The sequence below is a fragment of the Heterodontus francisci genome, chromosome 7 (genome assembly GCF_036365525.1).
Source record: "Heterodontus francisci isolate sHetFra1 chromosome 7, sHetFra1.hap1, whole genome shotgun sequence".
Lineage (NCBI taxonomy): Eukaryota > Metazoa > Chordata > Chondrichthyes > Heterodontiformes > Heterodontidae > Heterodontus > Heterodontus francisci.
The window spans coordinates 112,866,136-112,888,992 of NC_090377.1; the positions used below are offsets into that span (position 1 = coordinate 112,866,136).

Genomic DNA, 22,857 nt, shown 5'->3' on the forward strand with positions numbered 1-22,857 from the left:
TGAGCTTTAGAATGGTACCGTCAGATCCTCAAAACGATGATCAGAGCATACTGCGATGAATATCATGATTGGGATAAAGGGCTAGAATTTCATTTGTTTGCCACTAGGAATTCACCTAGTCTACTAGTTTTAGTGAGATTGAAACCAGTTTCAATTGAGACTGGTTTCAATCTCACTTTGAAGAGCTGGAACCTATCATAGCTGCTAAGCGCACTGCACTGTTGAATGACAAGAAAGCCCCCAGCGAGTTAACATCCGTAGCACTTAAAGTAGCCAGAACCACTGCACAAAGAACAGTCAGGCGTTGTGCAAATGACTACTAGCAGCACCTATGCAGTGGTATTCAGCTAGCCTCCGACACCGGAAACATCAGAGGAATGTATGATGGCATTAAGAGAGCTTTTGGGCCAACCATCAAGAAGATCGCCCCCCTCAAGTCTGAATCAGGGGAAACGATCAATGACCAATGCAAGCAAATGGACCGCTGGTTGGAATACTACCTCGAACTGTACTCCAGGGAAAATGTTGTCACTGATACCGCCCTCAATGCAACCCCAGTCTCTGCCAGTCATGGATGAGCTGGACGAAGAGCCATCAAAATCGGAACTCAGTGAAGCTGTTGATTCTGTAGCCAGTGGAAAAGCCCTTGGAAAGGATGGCATTACCCCTGAAATAATCAAGAGAGCCATACCTGCTATACGTGAATGGTGGTGGACAATTAAACAACTAACTGGAGGAGTGGCTCCACAAATATCCCCATCCTCAATGATGGGGGAGCCTAGCACATCAGTGCGAAAGATAAGGCTGAAGCATTTGCAACAATCTTCAGCCAGAAGTGCCGTGTCGATGATTCATCTCGGCCTCCTCCTGAAGTCCCCAGCATCGCAGATGCCAGACTTCAGCCAATTCGATTCACTCCACATGATATCAAGAAACAACTGAAGGCACTGGATACTGCAAAGGCTATGGGCCCTGACAATATTATGGCAATAGTACTGAAGACCTGTGCTCCACTGGACGTCGCTGGCTAGGCCAGCATTTATTGCCCATCCCTAATTGCCCTTGAGAAGGTGGTGGTGCGCTGCCTTCTTGAACCGCTGCAGTCCATGTGAGGTAGGTACACATACAGTGCTGTTAGGAAGGGAGTTCCAGGATTTTGACCCAGCGACAATGAAGGAACAGCGATACAGTTCGAAGTCAAAATGGTGTGCGACTTGGAAGGGAACTTGCAGGTGGTGGTGTTCCCATGCATTTGCTGCCCTTGTCCTTCTAGTTGGTAGAGGTCACGAGTTTGGAAGGTGCTGTCTAAGGAGCCTTATTGTGTTGCTGCAGTGCATCTTGTAGATGGTACACACTGCTGCCACTGTGCGTCAGTGGTGGAGGGAGTGAATGTTTGTGGATGGGATGCCAATCAAGTGGGCTGCTTTGTCCTGGATGGTGTCGAGCTTCTTGAGTGTTGTTGGAGCTGCACCCATCCAGGCAAGTGGAGAGTATTCCATCACACTCCTGACTTGTGCCTTGTAGATGGTGGATGGCTTTGGGGAGTCAGGGGATGAGTTACCCGCCGCAGGATTCGTAGCCTCTGACCTCTTATAGCTGTGGTATTTATATGGTAACTCCAGTTCAGTCTCTGGTCAATGGTAGCCCCTAGGATGTTGATAGTGGGGGATTCAGTGATTGTAATGCCATTGAATGTCTAAGGGAGATGGTTAGATTCTCTCCTGTTGGAGATGGTTATTGCCCGTCATTTGTGTGGTGCGAATGTTACTTGCCACTTATCAGCCCAAGCCTGGATATTGTCCAGGTCTTGCTGCATTTCTACATGGACTGCTTCAGTATCTGAGGAGTCGCAAATCGTGCTGAACATTGTGCAATCATCAGCGAACATCCCCACTTCTGACCTTCTGATTGAAAGAAGGTCATTGATGAAGCAGCTGAAGATGGTTGGGTCTAGGACACTACCCTGAGGAACTCCTGTAGTGATGTCCTGGAGCTCAGATGATTGACCTCCAACAACCACAACCATCTTCCTTTGCGTTAGGTATGACTCCAACCAGCGGAGAATTTTCCCCAATTCTCATTGACCAGTTTTGTTAGGGCTCCTTGATGCTGTACTCGGTCAAATGCTGCCTTGATGTCAAGGGCAGTCACTCTCACCTCACCTCCTGAGTTCAGCTCTTTTGTCCATGTTTGAACCAAGGCTGTAATGAGGTCAGGAGCTGAATGACCCTGGCACAACCCAAACTGAGCGTCACTGAGCAGGTTATTGCTAAGCAAGTGTTGCTTGATGGCACTGTTGTTGACGCCTTCCATCACTTTAATGATGATTGAGGGTAGATTGATGGGGCGGTAATTGACCGGGTTGGACTTGTCCTGCTTTTTGTGTATAGGACGTACTTGGGCAATTTTCCACATTGCAGGGTAGATGCCAGTGTTGTAGCTGTACTGGAACAGCTTGGCTAGGGGCCCTGCAAGTTCTGGAGCACAGGTCTTCAATATTGCCAGAATATTGTCAGGGCCCATAGCCTTTGCAGTATCCAATGCCTTCAGTCGTTTCTTGATATGACGCGGAATGAATCGAATTGGCTGAATACTGGCATCTGTGATGCTGGGGACTTCAGGAGGAGGCCGAGATGGATCATCAACCCGGCACTTCTGGCTGAAGATTGTTGCAAATGCTTCTGCCTTATCTTTCGCACTGATGTGCTGGGCTCCCCCATCATTGAGGATGGGGATATTTGTGGAGCCATCTCCTCCAGTCAATTGTTTAATTGTCCACCATCATTCACGGCTGGATGTGGCAGGAGGGCAAGGACAAGTTTTGCCTAAAACAGCGAAAGTACAAGCATTGTTGGAGTTCCCTACCCCGAAGACTAAGCGAGAAATCATGAGGTTTTGGGGATATGTGGTTTCCACCGCAAGTTTGTACCAAAGTTTAATACTATAGCTGCTCCACTAACAGATTTGCTACAAAAAACGAAACCCAAAATAGAGTGGTCAAGGGGGTGCCAAGCATCTTTTGAGAGGCTGAAAGCCATTTTAGTTAATGAACCAGTGTTGGCTGCTCCAAATTCTACTAAGCCTTCAAGGTAGCAATTGATGCTCATGACACGGGGTCATTGCAGTCCTGTTACATGGCGATGAATCAGGCATAGAAAAGCCTGTGGGATACTTTTCCAAAAAGCTAAATCGACACCAATAAAGATGTTCAACAGTGGAGAAAGAAACCCTTGGCGTATTACTAGCTCTTAAGCATTTTGAATTCTATGTCTGCCACAACAACAGCGAGAAACTAGTATATACTAATGGTAACCACCTAGCCTTTGTGAAAAATGTCAAAACTGGAATGCCAGACTATTGCAATGGAGTTTACTATTACAACCTTATTATTTAAAGATTATCTACATTGCGGGAAAAAAATAATGTAATTGCGAATGCTTTGCATTCAGATAACTCAAAGCAAAGATGGTACAAAGCCGAACTGTGTTAGCTACTGGGAATGAGAGTGTAAATGTGTTTTAATAATTTTGCATCATCTGTTTTTTCACTGTTTATAATGAAATGCATTTATAAACGACATTTCATTCCTCTAAGATTGGAGGTATTACGAAAGTGCTTCCATTTTTTAAATATTTTGTTTTTTGAGGACGCGTTAAAACTGAAAAGATTCCATGGATCTGTTTTTTTTAGTACCAAGTTCACCGACAGGACAAGATGTTTGAAAGCCACCTGTGCTGGAGGCCACCTGTGATTTGGGCTCAGAAAACAGCAGAACCCTTGGTGACTTGGGGAAAAATGGTTACAGAGAAGCCACATGTCAAGGTTTATGGAGGTCAGGAGGTCAACTCACTGGGGTTTGAACATTGTTTTCAGTTTTATTTGGAGTGTGAACTGTTTGAAAACGGTGGTGTTTTCCTGCTAAGGAGAAAAGAAACCACCCAGCTCGCCTCCTTTTCAGCCTTTCTGAAGAGATCCTGCCAACATCCAGTGGGAGAGAAAAACAAAATCCCTGAGGAGCTGAAAAATTCCTGTGATTCAAGTGTGTGCTGGCAGAAAAACCTTGATGCTACATTTCTCCTAGAAAGCCTACTAGAATAATTCTTGGCATCTCCAGAACGGACTGCTTCTAAAACGATCCTAGTGACCCATCTCCGTATATCCGATGCCAGACCAAATAAGGGACAACTGACTTCCTTCCATATCTTTTTTCGTCAAGATTTCGCAAGTATTTGGCCAAAGTAGTTTTTTTGGTTTTTTTTAGTAACAGTGAATTTCTGTATTTTTTTCCAGTGTGTATGTGAGTGTAGTGGGGAATTTTTAAAAAGGGAACTTTCATATTTTAATCGGTGTGTTAATGTTTTGCTTCATTACTGGCGCCTCGGTCGTAACAATATGTTACTGCACCCCCTTTAGAGTTGTACCCTTTATTTTATATTGTCTCTCCATGTTCATTCTACCAAAATGAATCACTTCACATTTCTCTGCAGTGGACTTCATCTGCCACCTATCAGCCCATTTCACCAACTTGTCCATGTCCTTTTGCAGTTCTACACTATCTTCCTCACAGTTCACAATGCTCCCAAGTTTTGTATCATCTGCAAACTTGGAAATTGTGCCCTGTACACCAAGGTCTAGGTCATTAATATATATCAGGAAAAACAAGGGTCCCAACACTGACCGCTGGGGAATTCCACTACAAACTTTCCTCCAGCCTGAAAAACATTCATTAACCACTACTTTGTTTCCTGTCAGTCAGCCAATTGCATATCCATGTTGCTACCATTCCTTTTATTCCATGAGCTAAAACTTTGCTCACAAGTCTGGTGTGTGGCACTGTATCAAATGCATTTTGAAAGCCCACGTACATCACATCAACAGCATTGTACTCATTGGCCCTCTCTGTTACCGCCTCAAAAAACTCCAGCCAGTTAGTTAAACATGCTGGCTTTCCTTAATTAACATGCATTTGTCCATGTGACTATTAATAGAATAGTAGAAAACTTTGGGATTCCCTTTAATGTTGGCTGCCTGTCTCTTTTCATGCTCTCTCTTTGCTTTTCTTCTTTGCTTTTTCACTTCCCTTCTGGACCTTCTATATTTAGCCTGGTTCTCAATAGTATTTTTTACCTGGCATCTGTCATATGCACACTTTTTCGTCTTTATCCTAATCTCTACCTGTTTTTTCATTCAGGGAGCTCTGGATTTGTTTACCCTGCCTTTTCCCTTCGAGATATGGATCCCCTTCCTGGTATAGATCCTCAGCTGTATGTTGTAGGATTAATCGACTTTCACTATTTTCAATTTGGAGAGGTGTTTATTCAAAACAGGCAGGGAAAAGATTTCAAATAGGTGGTTTAATTATCCCAGTATGGGAGGAGCACTGGAGTGGAAGGTGAAGGAAAGTACAAAAGCAAAGTTTATTTTTAGACTCCACTTCTGACTCCAGGGCTCTGGGGTTGGTTATATTGAACTTGTGGCCTTCTCATCTGTTGTGTTAAAGCCTGCAGTATTATCCAGCTTCAGCAGCTTGGTATTCTTCGTTTGTTTAGCTTTTCAATAGCAGCTATACTTTGAAATTGAGATGGTACCAATGACTCCTACAAGAGTGTCAGCTATGCAAGGTATAATGTACTGGTAACGGTGTTATAAAACTGCTTCCTTGCCATTAGCGAAGACGTTATTGAAGACTATTGCTGTAATGGACAGTATTAATCAAGGGTGTCATCACTGATGTGGTGATGGATAATAGGACAAAGCTATTGGTCAAGAAAGTGGAATGAAATAAGAGTCAGGACTGATTACATAGTTTAGGAAAGCACAGCCAGTTTAAGTTGAAATGCATTGATTTTGAAGCCACTGTTCTCAGATGTATAGGCTTTTTGTCCATGAGGGAGTGTCAAATTACAGCATGCTCTGAAGTTTCCCTATTTAAGGTTCCATCATGAGCTGTATTGGCACCAAGTTTGTACCTCCTCCCTCAGTCATCATGAGCAGTCACATATATTGGTCGCAGAGTGTGCTGTTGTCTTGATTGTTGGCCCCCCCTGAATTCAATGAGGTGTTTTTCCTGTAATTCAGATTTTAAATACTCATTGGAGAGGTTGCCTTTTTGCAAATTCTGCTGAAACCCTCTAGATCAGTACATCTGATTGAAATGCATCATAACATCACTTATTTAAAACTGACAGTCATTTTTTGAGGCATACGTTGTGTGAAAAATGCACATCCATTAACTTAAGGTCTATGCAAAATTGGAAGTACAGTTTTCACATGTTTTTAATCTTGGACTTTTATTTAATGTTTCATTCTGAGCTTGTGTCTGGACTGGAGTCGGAAGGATTGTGTATTTTAGCTGTACGGCAGCCTTATACTTGAGTGATTAGCTATTTTGTGTAGCTTCATTGGTCAGTTTTCAAGTGTGAGGGAAGAGATTGATAGTGAGAGCAGAGAACTTTCACTACTGCTAAAAAAACAAAATAATATGCACGATCCTTCGGAAGGAGGTTAAGTGTGTGAAATGTAAGTCTACTGAGGAAAGGTAGAATTTACAGAAAAAGAAATCCAAGCTCGAGAGGGGAGAAAATGTGTTGACAATATGGCAAAATAAAACAAAAATCAAGGACTGGAAAAGCCGCAATATGGGAATTTAATGAAACAAATGAGGGAATGTTTAGCAAAGATAATTATACAAAAACTGAAAAGAGCAGAATGGAGGGAATCTTGAGGCACCTAAGACTTTAAAATTAGCCAGCAACAATAATCAACCTCGACAAAATAATTATCAAAATTATATGCATAAAGTTGTGGAAACTGTCTTAGGAATTATTTAAAAAGAGAAACCAAAGGGAATCCAGGTTATGCCACTACAAATCAAGACACCTCCTGAATAAGCTAACATTTATAGCATGAGGGTTAAAAAGTAAAATATGAGCAAAAAATAACCAAAGACTCAAGTTATTGATGCATGATTCTAATATGTACAACCTGAAAGGCCTGGTTTTTTTTGCAAACCTGTGCCAGATGTTGATTCTTAAAAATTCTGTAATAAAGTTGAATAGTTGTTGGGTACCAATTACTGCTGGAATTCCACAGCATGGCAGTGTTTTTGGGTAGTAATATAATGTACAGAACCAAGCTTAAATTCAAACTGCACAGACAGCAAACGACCAGGTCTCATGTTAGAATAAAAAGCCTCAGCTTCTCCTATTCATGCTACTGGTGCCTCATGCTTCAACCTCCTTTCTGAAGCTTTAGTTCCTCTTGCATTAATGAACTTACAGAACCTGTGTCCACATAGAACCTTTGTGGTGAATCACCAAAGCAGTGGTCAACAGATCCTGGACTAGGGAGTCGAAAGTATTTCACTCCATGCTTTCTATAATATCCTTCAGCATGTGGCATTTCAGAGTGATTGTATCGAAGCAGATACTATGTTAAGTACATGTAATTATGTACTGAAGTAGTGCCCATTTTTATTTGATGCTAAGATTGCCTTTTGTTTTTATTTTAGCCGTTCAGCTGCTGCTTTTTCATACAGCAATTGTCTGAAAATTAGAATCTGAATATAGCCTTTGTGCTTTCATTAGCATCTTGAATACAGGCTGTTTTCATAAGTTCTTGAGGCAAAGCGTATGAAAGCAGTTTTCTATTTTGCCATAAAATATTCATGAAATACAGGCCTTTTGTATTGACGTGGCTTACATTAAGTAGAAGACTTTTTTCCAGATTTCATGAGGGCAGAAAGAGGTCAGTTGTAATCAATGTTGCTGTCAGGAACTTGCGGCATTTGACTTGTTTCTGTGCCATAGAAATGTGCGAGTCATGGCTGATGCATAAGCAACAGAGCATGGCATTCAAATTAAAAAGAACTCCCGAATTTCAACGCCAGAAAATAGATAAATTAATTTGCAGCTCTCAAGTTATAGGTACATATGCAGCAGGTAAGATAACTAAAGGCATTCTGAGTTTTCTGTGCGTCATCTTGTCCTTAGGATATATCTCATTGCCATCTTTTAAGCACATTAATTGCATGAGTGTATCACACTAAGCTTACAAACTTTCTAGCACAGTTAAAAAGATTGTGTAACAGTATGGAATGGCAGTACAAGATGCAAGCATGGTCCATGATTTTCTCAGTCTTGGCAGGGTAACCATATTCAGTACTACATGTAAGCATCTGAAGGAAAGAATCAAACATAGGAATAGATTTACACTGATTTCACCCATCTCCTTTTAATGTCTAGTTCAAAAGAGGTGTCTGGAATTAGGTAATTTGCTTGCCGCCGCCTTTGACAAATTATGCGTATCGCAGAAATTCTTTAAGTAGGATTTTGTTCACATTATTCTTAAATATAAATTGTATTGATGTTGAAATGTTTCTAAAGATTTGCATACATGCTAAACTGAAAAGCTGACCAAAAACTTCAAAAGAAAACTGACCACACAGGGAAAAAATTGAATATAGACCCAGTGACATGTAGTTGCATTGCAAGTGCAGTAGGCCATGGGCTTGTTCTGACTTGATCTGCATATATATTCAGAATTCTGTCAGTTACAGTGGAAGGTTATGGCAGAAATTGAGATTTCCCTCATTGTGGAGAGAGAATTCTGTTTTTTGTGTATCTATGCTGGCAGTCTCTGTTTTAAAGTTGTTTATATGGCATATAGGACACAGAAGACTCACTCCTCCCCCTTCCCTCACCCCAGTCAGCACTGCTCTTTGCCACTACCGGATTCTATCTTTCTGTCTTCTGCTACTGGAGATTGAACACCACTGAACACTCTGGGTAGGAATTCCTGGTATCACAAAAGTACCTCCCTCACGGTGCAACTATGTTCAATGTCTTGTAGCAACAATAGGAGGAAGGAGCCTTGAGCAGCACTGATTTCTGTACATTAGCATGGGCAAGTGGAAACTGCCCTACAAATGCTGAATGTCTGTGAAACGTGTTGGCTTATGTGACTTTGTTCAGAATACATGAAAGCTATTGAAGAGTTCTTGAGATACTTTGAGAATAAACTAAGAGTACAAACCAACAAGTCATTTTGCTTGAGGTTGCAAAGGTGTGCTTCTGGTAGAGTATTAAATTCCCTATCAGAGAATGAAATCCATTGTTGATTGACATTCAGACTTGCCTGTCCTCATTAGGAGATGGCTTGCCATCTGCCATCTAGGCAATGTTTCATTGCATCCCGTTTAATGTAGGAGAGGGTATTGGAACAAACTCCTTCCCAATCTATTTTGTTAATACAAATTCCATTAGTGTACATCCACTAATTAGGGTAGGAAATGTGGTCATTTTCACTTCCAATTCTATGTAGGGGAAAGGTTACTTTTTTTGAAAAAATCCCATTCTAAGTTAGCTTTGGTAGAAAGTGAGAGGATTGTAAATTGCATTGTGGATCTTTTTAGAGCTTCAGCTCCTTTTTACACTGTGGACATCTTGGAATTGTCTGAATCTCTGAAATAGCTGTGACACGAATATTAGTATGTGAGCCACTGAAATCACTTTTTTTTTAAAAAAAAAATAATTTTACTGTGAAACTATTTCCAGTAAAAGTCAAAACTTTGGAAAGAAACACAATGTAGATCACTGTTTAAAAAGTAAAATTTGGTGCTCATGACACGAAGTTGTGTCTCCAAAATCTGAGCCAAAAGTCTGAGATTGCATTGTACCACCAGGAGAATGGTAAAATATTCAAACACGGCATATGTACATTGACTGAACAGCATGTAAGTAATTCAATCACTTACTCATTCCTGGATTGTAGAGCTCTAAGACACTATTCTGGAATAGTTAATTGACTGATTTGCTTGTTCATTTTGTGAAAACAATAAAGTGGTATCAGCAGGATGTTAAAATGCTAGCTACATTTTTCAATTAAATTGTGGTAACCCCTAAACAGGCTTGGACGGTTGCCATGTTTTTGTAATGTTAAGAGGGAATACTTATCCACTTTGGAGCTTGAGCTTTGGTGCATTAATTTAAACTTTCTTGAGATGTTTACATGCACAACCCTGCAGGATCTTGATGTACTTTAAAGCAGCACCATCTTGCCTTAAGTAACTTCATAGAAAACCTGTCAAACGACTTGGTCTGATAACCACATTTCTGACGCACACACATGATGCCAAATGCTCACAGAAGTTACAAACGAGAAGGCACCAAAACCCCTATAGTACAGGCAGATTTCAGTGAATAAGAACAACAAACTGGAAAGACAAAGGCCAGTCTGCATCAATTAAGTGAAGAAACAAATTGTGGTGTTTCAGTTGGCCACCTTTCATTATAATTTGAGTCATTAGGTTATAATGTATTTTTAGTCTTTGTATAAAAAGTGTAATCAATTATACAGTACATTTTTGTTCTGACTAAATACATGTTGCAAATAATGTCTATATTGTGGACTGCCGTACTTTGCGTTGGAGAGTTCATAAATACTGAATACTAATGACCTGATTCAATCTGCTGTAGTATTTCAGATAAGTAGCACAATGCGTTATGTTAAGTAGTGTTACTCCGAGAGGGTTTGAAGGCTTACCTGCCTCCCATTTAAATAAGATCTTTTAGCTACCGCCTTGCAAAGGCAGCTGTGTGGCCGTTGGTTTGAAATGGAACGTGTCCTTTTGTGGTTTTATATAGTAGCAGCTTTTGCAGCACAGTTTGTGAATAACCTGCATGTTGCATAAACAAATGCAAAACAGAACTAAACGCCATAGATGGTACATTTCACAAGTGAAGGGTATGCTACCTGTAAAAGGGTAAAATCTTGCAAGGGAAAATTATAAATGATACTGTAAATTGTTATCCATCTATAGTTTTGTTTCTGTGGATGTATAGAATATAGCTGTAGACGATGAAATTTATTGGTTAAAGTTTTACCTAATCATTTTTTGGTTGCAACGCAATGTCTATGTTATGTTGAAGTTAAGACCCGTTTTACAGATTGCTTCAGATGACTGTTCTTGCACTTGTGAACAGTGGAGGCCTGTTGGATAAAATTGCTTATGACAGTCAGCAGCATTTAATCAGGCTGGTAGAGAATAGATATTTTTTAAGTGAAAGGCTTACCTTGTTTTAGTGACATTAAGAGGATTATCACTAAGAACCAGTACTGTCATTTCCTTGAACTTTTAAATTCTGAGAAGTAAATCTTGAACCAACCAGGTACCATGGGATGCCTACCAGAAGTCAAGTTCTAACTCAATTTTGTCCCGTGCTTTTTGTTGTCATCCCCACACTCTGTCCCCTTCCTAAAAAAAAATCTGTTAATTCTATTCCAACGTTGCAAAGGGTATCAATAGATCTAAAAATATAAATTATTATAAGGAAGGAGCAAACCAAATGATAGGATGACCTATGAGATATTATATTTAAGAGGTTGCCAAACTGTAAGTGGGGCAGTGTCACTGATATGGGGCCTGGAGTCCAGCATCAGAATAAGGAGGAAAATGAGGAACTGGTAACAATTTTACACACATTTTTGCCAATTATATATAGATTAGAGCATATAGCTTAGGTGACAGACTTTGTTTCTTTGGTCCTTTTATAAATACTTGCATTTACTGTATCACCTTATCTCAAATTGAACTATTACACTTATTAATGCTGTTATTTTGTTTTTCTGCTCCTTTGACTAGATAATTGTGAAAAAAGCAAGTTTCCACGAAATTATGTCTTATCAGCCAGAGAGTTGATTACGGCACATCTGACAACTCCAGTTTCCATGAGGTGTGTAGACAGGCTTAGGATGGTGTGACAGGAGTGCAATCAAATGTCGCAGTTTATTCACAAATTCCAGCTTAGAAATACAAGCAATAGGAAGTTGAATATCTCCACAGAACCTCTTCAACCAGCACAGCAGATCTTGATCTAATTTACCCCGAGCATCCCCACTGCATCGCTACAATATATACATTTCCCCAGCCAGCCGTGCTTGTGGCCATCTCTTAGCAATTTGTGCCAAATGGTATGTTTTTCAAGATGAATTTATATATTCACTAAGATGAGAGTTGTCAATTCTGTGGAATGGTACACACCTCCCACTTTTGTGAGCAAATGCTTGCATCAGGCATTCTTGGGTCTACTGTAGAAGTTGCAGAGCCAAGTTCCTTTTATTGCTACTGCAATATTGTTCCAGTACCCCAACTGATCCAGTGATTTTATTTCACTTCATACACATGGCATCTGAGTATGCTAATTAGTCACCAAACTATGGGCTTGGGCTTATTTTGTGCTATGCAGCAATACCTATTAAGAATTCCCAAACCACCTCATTTCGCCTAGCTGCTTACAGCTGTCAGCGCAAAAGAGGAAATGCAATTCCATCGCTCTGTGTTGCATTCAAATCCAGAAACAAGTGAAAGAACATCATGTAATTCACCTGTGGTAACAAATTCGTTTTAAATTGAGTTACGGCTACCTGCTCGCTAATGAATTTAGGTGTAGTGTAAAAATTCTGATGTCATGGGCAAGATGTTAACATATTCAAGTTACTGGTAAATCACAGGAGGTATTCAGTTAGTCGCATGCAGTGGTTAATAAAAGGGTTCTTGCATTCTAACAGAAAACAGTTACAATGTTTGTGAGCATCCGTAGTTAAATGACAGTCACAAAGTCTCACTGTATTCTTTCCCCCCCCCCCCCCCCCCCCCACCCCGCCCTTCGCCCATATTGGTCCTCATATACTTAACTTTTTTTCATTCGTTCCTAAGGGAAAATATTTTTTCCCTGGTCTAGCTTTAGTGGATCATTTCCTAACAGTGTAGGATATTCAACCTGTTGTGGCCTATATGACTGCTATGAATAAGCACGAATGGACAACTGTATTTATCCTTATTACGATCCCGTTAGGGATTGTTAACATTTAAAAAGAGAAAGTCGGAATCCCAGTTATTACTGAAAGAATTATGCCACAAGATTTCACGTTTTTAAGCAAAAACTTTACAAGTGGTAAAGCAAAACACTACTAACTTAACAATTTGGAAGCACTTATATTTTAAACTTAAAATCTTAACAGAACATGAAGGTGAATACTTTAAACTGTAAGTCTCAACAGAACACCCTCATTTGTCCATTGCTTCCACCCCAAGAATTTTCCCTATACATTACAGAATCTTGGTGGTTAGTTCACTTCTCCTGGGATCAATCCAAAGTGTGCCACAGCCCTTGGGGAATTAACTTTGATTTCCTTAGTTTCTCAGCTGTCTTCTGAGATATGAGATCACCTCCCGAATTTGGACTTCCCAGTTTGAGCATGGGCCTGCCTCAAAGCAGAAATATCCCTAGTTCCCGATGGCCTCTTTGCTCGAGTCCAACTGCTTTCAAAGGCCAACTGCTTGTCTGAAGTCGACTTGACTGTCTGAGTCAGCAAGCACATCCAAAAAATACCTGACCCCAAAAGGCAACTCCCTAGCAACATTTCTGTAGCAATATGGTACATCTGGGATATCCCAGATAGCAATTTAAACTATTTCTAACTTCAAATTTCTCTTTGATTCCTCATACCCACATGAATAATTGATAATATTGTTAACAATGGCAGAACAAACCCTTCTAGACTTATTGGTTCCAGCTGCCCAACTCAATGAGGCCACCTGTGGTTTTATGGCTTTCACCTCTCTAACTCTACCTCTGTAAGCACTCATGGAGAGATTTTTGAACTTTAAATCTTCTCTTTGTTCTGGGAAACTATAAGAATAATTTCAACCCCTGATGAGGGCAGCTGCAGACACACCGTCTCCATCAAGTTAAGAGGGGTGCCGATTGTGTAGGGGCTTTACACTTCCAATATGACCTTACTAAATAAGCATGGTTTGTAACCAGTTTGTAAGCACCCTCGGCTTGTTTGCCAGCTTCTCAAACCATGTGTTTTTATTATTTTTGCATTTTAAAAAAAATTCAATTCCCAAATTTAAAGTTATCTCTTGAAAATTAATACAAACTATGAACCAGGTGATCGTAACATCCTGTTTCAGATAACTGTGCAGGATGACTTTGAGATTGTATAATGTGAATAAATCATATTCCTTCTATGGTGAACCCTCCAAAAGCACTAACACCTAAAGGTATTTTGAATCAGGTGTTCCTGTTTTAATTGAGTTGTACTTGTTGCGTCATTGACAGTTGACTGTCATCAGAATGGTGTAATCACATGAGTACTGCCAGGGATCTGATAGTGGTATAATGCAATACTTTTACTTTTTACATGCGATTGCAGGTGAAATTGATGATGAGCGTTTAGGTTGTAAAACTGTTCCGAAAGCTGTATAACCACACAAGTTCTTTTATTAGTGACTTCAAATAGATTTTTTAAAAATTCTTGGTTTATGTGGAAGGGCTCATTTATTCTGTATGTGGTAAATTCTTTGTTCTGGGAAGTTGATTTTGAACTCTTGTCAGTACAGTCGGTCCTTTGTAATCCACATCCTGTTTACGTTTTGTAAAACTGATGAGAAAATAGCGAGTGGAAATAGAAAACAGGTGCAATTACTCAATGATTCTGTGCACTAGTCATTTAAAGGATTCAACCCTTTGGAGGAATATACTGGATGTATTTCTAAACACGTTCCTTTTGTTTGTTTTGATTTTTATGCTTGCCATTTAGAGAGCAGTTTGTATAATTTTTGTAAGTTTATGTTTTGATGAGTTGAATATTTGTACAAATCTTATTCCAATTTACATTGTAGGTCAGGCATGGATATTAAGTGCATCATTGGCTGTCATCTGTGACTGTAATTTATTGTACTATGTCTAGAAAAATCTATATCTTGCTGTTTAATAGCAGGATCATCTTAGAATTCATATGTTCGTAGAATTCCAAAATGTCAAAGCATTCTTTCTTCAAATTTAAATACACATATCTGCAACCCTGAGAAGCAAATTCAACAAGGTCCTAAATTGTTCTACAATCCCAGTTGTACCATAATTAAATATAGAAGGAGTGCATGTCATTCCTCTTGTGTGGAAGTCTGTAAATATGCAGGTGTTTTTTTTAAAATTACTATGCAAAAACAAGGGCCTAGAAATTGGATGGCACATTGCCTGTTTTTCAGGTGCCTATGAATCCAATATAGCAAGTGGAGTGTGCACTGCAGCCTTTGACGCGGTTGATCACTCCATCCCCTCCCAGTGCTTCTGCACTGCCGTCCAGCTGGGTGGGACTGTACTCACCTGGTTCTATTGTTATCTATCTAATTGTACAGAATCCCTTGCAACTGCTTTTCTTCCTGATCCCACACTGTTACCTCTGTTGTCCCCTAAGGATCTATCTTTGGCCCCCTCCTATTTGTCATCAGCATGCCATCTCTCGGCAACCTCATCTGAAAACATGGCGTAAGTTTCCATATGTAGGCTGATACCACCATCCAAACTCTGCGGCCTGTGTACTTTCTCACACCAAGTCGCATTCACCCATCACCCCTGTGCTTACTGACCTACATTGGCTCCTGGTCAAGCAACACCTCAATTTCAAAATTCTCAATCTTGTTTTCAAATCCCTCAATGGCCACGCTCCTCCCTATCTGTATAATCTCATCCAGCCCCACAACCCTCCAAGATATCTGTGCTCCTCTAATTCTGGCCTGTTGAGCACCCCAAATTTTAGTTGCTCCACCTTTGGTGGCTGTGCCTTGAGCTGCTTGGGCCCTAACCTCTGGAATTCCCTCCCTACACTTCTCTGTCTCTCTTTCCTCCTTTAAGATACTTCTTATCACCTACTTCTTTGATCAAGCTTTTGACCATCTGCCGTAATACCACCTTATGTGACTTGGTGTCAAATTTTGCTTTATACCACATCTGTGAAGCACCTTAGGATATTTTATTACATTAAAGCGCTATATAAATGCAAGTTGTTTTTATTACCTGGTCACCATCTGTACCAGAGATCTTTCCATAGCATTCCTAAAGAGGCAGTAATTATACTGAATAGATAATAAATTAACCCATTTTTTATTTTTCTTAAATTTGAACTTTAAATATTTAAATCCTGGTATCAACACTCTTTTCCAAAATATGTCACTAATTTCCCTCCCCCAAATGATTTAAATTTGTGTGCAGTATCTATAGACACTCTAGCACAATAACCCCATGGCCTGGATATTACAGTAGAAATAACTGTGAGGCCACCATCGCTTACTATTATGAAGAAGTAAATCAGAAAGCAACGTCTGGCAACCTCACGTGCGCAATTAAACATGGGAATCTGGAAGTTGCTGTCTGATTTTCCCTGCTCCTCTACCAGCTTTGCTGCATCGGCATTCACAAATATGAAGGGCTAGATTTTGTTGAGCCCCCAGCGTCAGGCTCCATGGCAGAGGGGGAGACTGGAAGATTGTAGTGGCAGCGGCCCACCAAGGGGATGAAAGGAATCAACTCTGCACTTCGTGCATTTGGGATGGAAAAGGGGTTATCTGGGCTTTTCCGGTATAGTTGTGAGGGTGGGTCAAACTTTTATTTTTTTTGTCGCAGTTGAGGGGAGAGGAGCGGGGTCAGCTTTAAAAATGGCACCAGCACCTGCGCAGGAACGGGCGATGCGTTGATGGCATTGCTGAGGCCACCCCCACCACGTGATTCGGTGGCGGGGGCGGCCGCGTGCATATTATAATGAGCCACTGGGCTGAAAGTCATGGCAGCACGCGGCCTGTGCATGCGGGCCACCATTTATTTCGCCCGTCACCACTCGCGGTGGCGCAAAAACAAAATTCAGCCCGAACAGTGTGATGTTGCAGTATTTAGCCAACAGAAAGCCATTAAAGTCACCAGATAAGGTTAAGGCTTGTCTACAAGTGTAATTGAATGTTTAAAGGCGTGGCAAGTCTTGGGTACTGCCAAATAACCCCTCTGGCACTGAAAATTTACTTTTAAGTGTGGAGTCTTATTCCGTTAGATTTTAGTTACTGTTGGAGACTAAAAAAAAATTTAAAAACATTTGTGTCTCTTTTATATCTTTCTTCCTTAATCCCATCTATCTTTCCTTCTTGTCTTTTTGGATTTGACCTCCTGGGTCAGACTCAGAGGGCTGAATTTTGACACGTGGGCTATATAGGTGGGGGTGGATGGTGGTGGGAGTTTCTGTCGGGAAACCCAGAAGTTCAGGTTTTCCCGCATGCTGGGCAGTTTGGACTCCACGACAGAGACGTTTTGCTTGACGGGTTTCCTGCCCGGATGTCAGCCTGACAGACTCGGCTTCCAGTCGGGTGGGGAGCATTCTGGCGGAGGCCATAGGAGCAGGTGAGTCACATGCTGTTGCTAGTGGGAACATGGTGGAAGTCTGATCTTCGACCCGAGGAGGTAAATGGCAGGAGCATTTACCTTCTTCCCAAAGTACCTCCCTTCTGATGCCAGGTTTCTCGAGGCCTGAGTTAAACCCAAAAAGCAGGTTAAATCAGAATCTGCCAGCATCATTAAAATATTTAATTGGCTAACCTACCTCCTGGGAGTGGTCTCTGGGCTGTTTTGACTGATAATCGCAACTCGCAGTGTAAAAGCCCACAGGGCCTGAGCAAGTGTTAAGTGTAATGAATGGTGAACCCTGTTCATTCGCTGCTGACTGCAAAATCCAGGCCTGTTTTGTTTTAGTTTAACAACAGACCTATATAACACAAGTAAAATGTTTACCCCTCGGTCACTATAGTTAGTAGTGGTTACGATACCGAATCAGCAGCGCAGGGATCACAAGTTTGAATAAGTCTAGCAATTTGTAGTTAGACGCAAGGAAAAATGACTGGAAGATGCTGGATTGTTGTAAAAACAAAAGTTCACTCATATCCTTTTGGGAAGAGAACCATACCCAGTCTAGCCTACAGAAGAATTCAGTGCGTTACTATATGGTTGACTCTGAATGTGCTCAGAGCAATTAAGGATGGGCAATAAATGCTGCCTTGTCAGCATTACCTACATCCTGAGAAGGATTTGATGGCCGAAGATTGCCATTATGACACTATGTCCCTGGTCGTTTAAAGTGTCCGTAATGGAATAAATGGTTCTTTTCCTCCCCTCCATAGGTAGTGTTCTCCTTCCACGCAAACAGGGGCTTGCATGCACATTTTGGTGCAGTTACAATTTCACTGAGTTAGCACAGACTGACTAGATGCGCACACCTAATAGAGACCGCAAGCTTATTGTTGTTAACCCCATGATATACAATTGCTGATAAATTGTACTCTACAAACATCAATCCCCTCACTGCCCTCGGCCAAATGTACTTCGACGATGGTCTCTGCATGCAGAGAACTATCTGGGTTAGCCCACCAAGTGTTAGACTCGCCCTTTTAGGATAGTCTTGCCATAGCAACTCTCTTCATTCTCGCAGTATCCAAAACACTCCAACATTCCAGTAGCATCAGGACTTGTGTGAATTTTCATTTACAGAGAAGGGGTTTTCTAGTCAGGACATCTGCTCTTCCTGCTAAGAATTCAGTGGAATGAGAGGCAATAGTTGCATCAAAGCTTGCCAATAAACAGACTCCAGGATTTAGCAGCATCTGGAATTTGCATAAATGTGAAAAGTTCTCTTCACCCTGCGCGCCCCCTCCCCACTACTCTCTTCCATACTAATATTTTCAACAGCTGTCAGTGAGGGAATGGAAGGTCTTCAATCGCATTGAGTCATTTTTGAATCTTGAATGGTCTAACCTTTTTTTCTGGACTCTAACAACGCATCAAGGCAAATTCAAAGAATTGACTTGCTGTCATTGCCCTGGTTTAGTGTGTGATAAACCGTGATCTTGATATCTTGGCATAATAGCACCTTCATTCTTAATCCCATTGATAAATGTATCTAGAGCAGGCACATTATTTATTAATCTGTAACTGCCCAAATAAGTGGCTGCATCCTTCAGGAAAGTCCTATTTATTTTTTATGTCGAGTAATGGTATCTATCTGAAATGAGACCTGTCTGATCCTTAATTATTTTCCCTTTTGTATTCAGTTTCCATCGAAAGGCACATATCCTCCATGTTTCCCCTCCACCCCCTGTGTCACATAACTGGATTCTGCACCTTTACACCAATCCCCTTTTTTGACTGACCACCATGAAGCATATGAGAACAGCATAATAGCTTTTGGAGGATATTTTAGCCAAGCCTGATGCTATCCTTCCCCAAGTCCACATATCTGCATTCCAGCACTTATAGGAACCAATGGTATATATCCATGTACAAACTTGTATTTTCTTACATGTTTTACATTGGGGTGATCTGCTTTATATTGGTAACTTGTCTTTTTACAGTTTTTCATTTTTGGTATTCAGTGTTACCAAATTTGCATAATATGTCATTTCCACATTAACATTTTAGAAAAATTCAGTGTTACTCTCTTGAATTATGACAATATATTTCAATACTCTTTTAGCAATAATTATTTAAACTATCATATTGTCATTGTGTTGTGAGATTTTGAGAAGATTAAAACAAAAGTTTTCACCTGAGGAAATAGTTGTCAGAAAGATAAAATCTTCAGTAAGGTAGACTGGAACACCCTAGAGATGAAATTAGTTTCTGATTGACCTCATTCAAGAGAATTTATCAGTCTTTTCAATCTATTTCTGTCATATACAGATGGTTTAAACAATCCTGTAAAACAGATAGACTGCTTCCACCCAAACCAAATGTATGCACGCACATCAATTTTTCTTTGGTTTAGCAAGCTCTTGCATTAACATTTACAAATTTACCTTGTGCCCAATTCACTCTGGTTCTGGATATCTGTTTGTAATCTGCCCTTTGTTCTGCTATCCTGCTCCCTGCCATGCACTCAGCAGCAGTAGCTCTCAGGAAAACTAAGGAAGTCATTTGTATTTGACTGTTTACAACAGACATTGTGTAAACTGGACAAAACATGTCTACACTTATTAATCTGTTATAAGGGGATAACACTGTACTCTTAAGTCTGTGTATGTGTGCCAGTACCCATATCTGTAGTAATGGGGATCTTGAATTGGTTCCTGGGATTTGTATGAGTATTTCTTTATAATTTAGGACATGTAAACAATGCTGTAATGAGCTATTGATTTTAATTATTATAATTGTATTTTTACTTATAGTTGATATAAGCACAGCATTGCCTCCACAAGTCCAGCCCAATACGCCAATGGATCTTAGGCTCGATCATCAGTTTACAGTGCCAGCAGCTGACCCCAATGTGCGAGAACAGCAGCTACAACAGGAACTGATTGCTCTGAAACAAAAACAACAAATCCAACGTCAACTTCTTATAGCAGAATTTCAGAGACAACATGAGCAGCTCTCACGACAACATGAAGCCCAACTACAAGAGCACATAAAGGTAACCCAAGATATTAAAACCACAGTGACCAATTCAAGCTGGACCTTTGCTCCTTTTTATAGTAATAGTGTACCTGTTTTGAACTGAAGTGTACGATATAGTTAACCTGATACTGTGATTTCAGCTATTATGATGGATTATTTTTGACAACTTATATTTGTATAGCGCATTTAATGTAGTAAAATTTCCCAAGACATATCAGACAGAAAACCAAAAGCTTCTTCAAAGAGGTAGGTTTCACCGGTAAAACAATGGGAAAGATGTGTAGGACCATCTGTTTCATTTTTAAGGAAACAGAACAGTAATAATGACTTCCTGATCAGTATATTTACCTTAACATGACTGTAAAGGTAAACATTACGACGCAGTTAAAGTTGGACCATGATTACACCACAGATCGGCATGTTGATGCATTCTAGAGTAACTGTGTGTGTTTCCATTGTTGTATATGGAAAATTAAATCAGTAACCTTGTGTTAGTTGTGATTTTTTTTGTGTGTGTGTGTGTATGTGACAGGCAATTTTATAAATAAATAAGGCAAGTCTGTGTCTTGAAGTACATAAACTTAAATACCAAACTGGCCTGCCCTTTTAAGACCATTACCTGTTTACTTCCAGTGGGAATGTGATCTCAATAAGTTCTGAAGTAAAATAAAAGCCCAATTGCTCTTACTGAAAGTTTCTATAGATTGGTAGCTGCTTTCGTGGGAACCAGGAGAAAATGTCAGAGAGGAATACCAAGGAGCACAGAATACTGGCAGAGATAGCTAGTACTAGAGTAGCGAATTGTAAGTTATTAGGTGGGGTCAGATTAAGGCAGAAATTAATAAAGTCTAAATCAGGGTTAATGTGCGTGTATGTGAATGCACGGAGTGTTAATAAGATTCATGAGTTGCAGGTACAGATTGACGTGTGGAAATATGATGTTGTGGCTATAACAGAGACCTGCATCAAAGAGGGGCAAGACTGGGTATTGAATATTCCTGGATACAAGGTATTCAGGTAAGAGAGGAAATGGGAAAAAAGGGGGAGGGGTGCCAGTATTGATTATGGAGAGCATTGCACTGCTGGAGAAAAAGGACGTCCCATAGGGGTCAAGGACAGAATCTGTTTGGCTAGAGTTCAGGAACAAAAAAGGTGCAGTTACATTGCTCGGTGTTATTTACAAGCCACCAACTGGTGGGAAGGATGTAGAGGAACAAATTTGCAAGGAAATTACAGAGAGGTGCAAAAATTATAGGGTAGTTATAATGAGGGACTTCAATTATCCAAACATAGACTGGGATGATAGTAGTCTAAAGAGCAGTGAGCGGCAAGAGTTCTTAGAGTGTGTACAGGAAAATTTTCACAGCAGTATGTTCCTAGTCCAATGAGAAAGGAGGCACTGTGAGACTTGTTTCTTGAGAATGAGGGTGGGCCAAGTGGATCAAGTTTCAGTCGGAGAACATTTAGAAGGCAGTGATCATTGTATCATAAGGTTTAGGCTAACTATGGAAAAGGAGAAAGAACAATCCGTCGTAATGGAGGAAAGCCAACTTCAATGGGCTAAGAACGGATCTGGGATGAATAAATTGGAGTCAAAGGTTGGCAGGAAAAATGGTAGCTGAACAATGGGCTACCTTCAAAGAGGAGATAGTTCGGGCACTGTCAAGGTATGTTCCCACGAAGGGGAAAGGTAGGGTAAACAAATCCAGAGCTCCCTGGATGACGAAAAAGGTAGAGATTAAGGTAAAGAAGAAAAAGTGTGCTTATGACAGATGCCAGGTAGAGAATACTGTTGAGAACCAGGCTGAATATAGAAGATTCAGAGGGGAAGTGAAGAAGAAAAGAGAGTGTATGAACAGAGACTGGCAGCTAGCATTAAAGAGAATCCCAAAGTTTTCTATAGACATATGAATAGTGAAAGGGTGATAAAAAGAGGAATGGGGCTGATTAGGGACCAACAGGGGGATTTACGCATGGAGGCAGAGGGCATAGCTGAAGTATTAAATTCATACTTTGCACCTGAGTTTACCAAGGAAGAAGATGCAACCCAGGCAATGGTGGAAGTGGAGGTAATTCAGACACTAGAAAGGTTTAAAATTGATAAGGAGGAGGTGTTGGATAGGCTGTCTGTACTTAAAGTGGATATCCAAGTTTGCAGATGACACAAAGCTGGGTGGGAGTGTGAGCTGTGATGAGGATGCAGAGAAGCTCCAGTGTGATTTGGACAGGTTGAGTGAGTGGGCAAATACATGGCAGATACAGTATAATGTGGATAAATGTGAGGTTATCCACTTTGTTGACAAAAACAGAAAGGCAGATTATTATCTGAACTGCGATAGATTGGTAAAGGGGGAGGTGCCGCGAGACCTGGGTGTCCTCGTGCACCAGTCGCTTAAAGTAAGCATGCAGGTGCAGCAGGCAGTTAAGAAGGCAAATGGTATGTTGGCCTTCATAGCAAGATGATTCGAGTACAGGAGCAAGGATGTCTTGCTGGAATTGTACAAAGCCTTGGTGAGACCGCATCTAGAGTATTGTTTGCAGTTTTGGCCTCTTTATCTGAGGAAGGATGTTCTTGCTATGGAGGGAG

The 22,857-nt window shown here is 40.6% G+C and overlaps 1 protein-coding gene across 14 annotated transcripts in view; it reads left to right on the top strand.

The window, feature by feature from the left end:
* The window catches only part of hdac4 (histone deacetylase 4), a 595,905-nt gene that overhangs the window by 309,466 nt on the left and 263,582 nt on the right, over positions 1-22,857 (top strand). For 13 of the 14 annotated variants that reach the window (XM_068035894.1, XM_068035896.1, XM_068035900.1 and 10 more), the window contains one exon: positions 20,045-20,286. In XM_068035894.1, the coding sequence (XP_067891995.1) occupies positions 20,045-20,286 (242 nt within the window). Of the gene's footprint in view, positions 1-11,641; positions 11,733-20,044; positions 20,287-22,857 lie in introns of those variants that run through there. The other variant, XM_068035897.1, reaches the window with a different exon arrangement.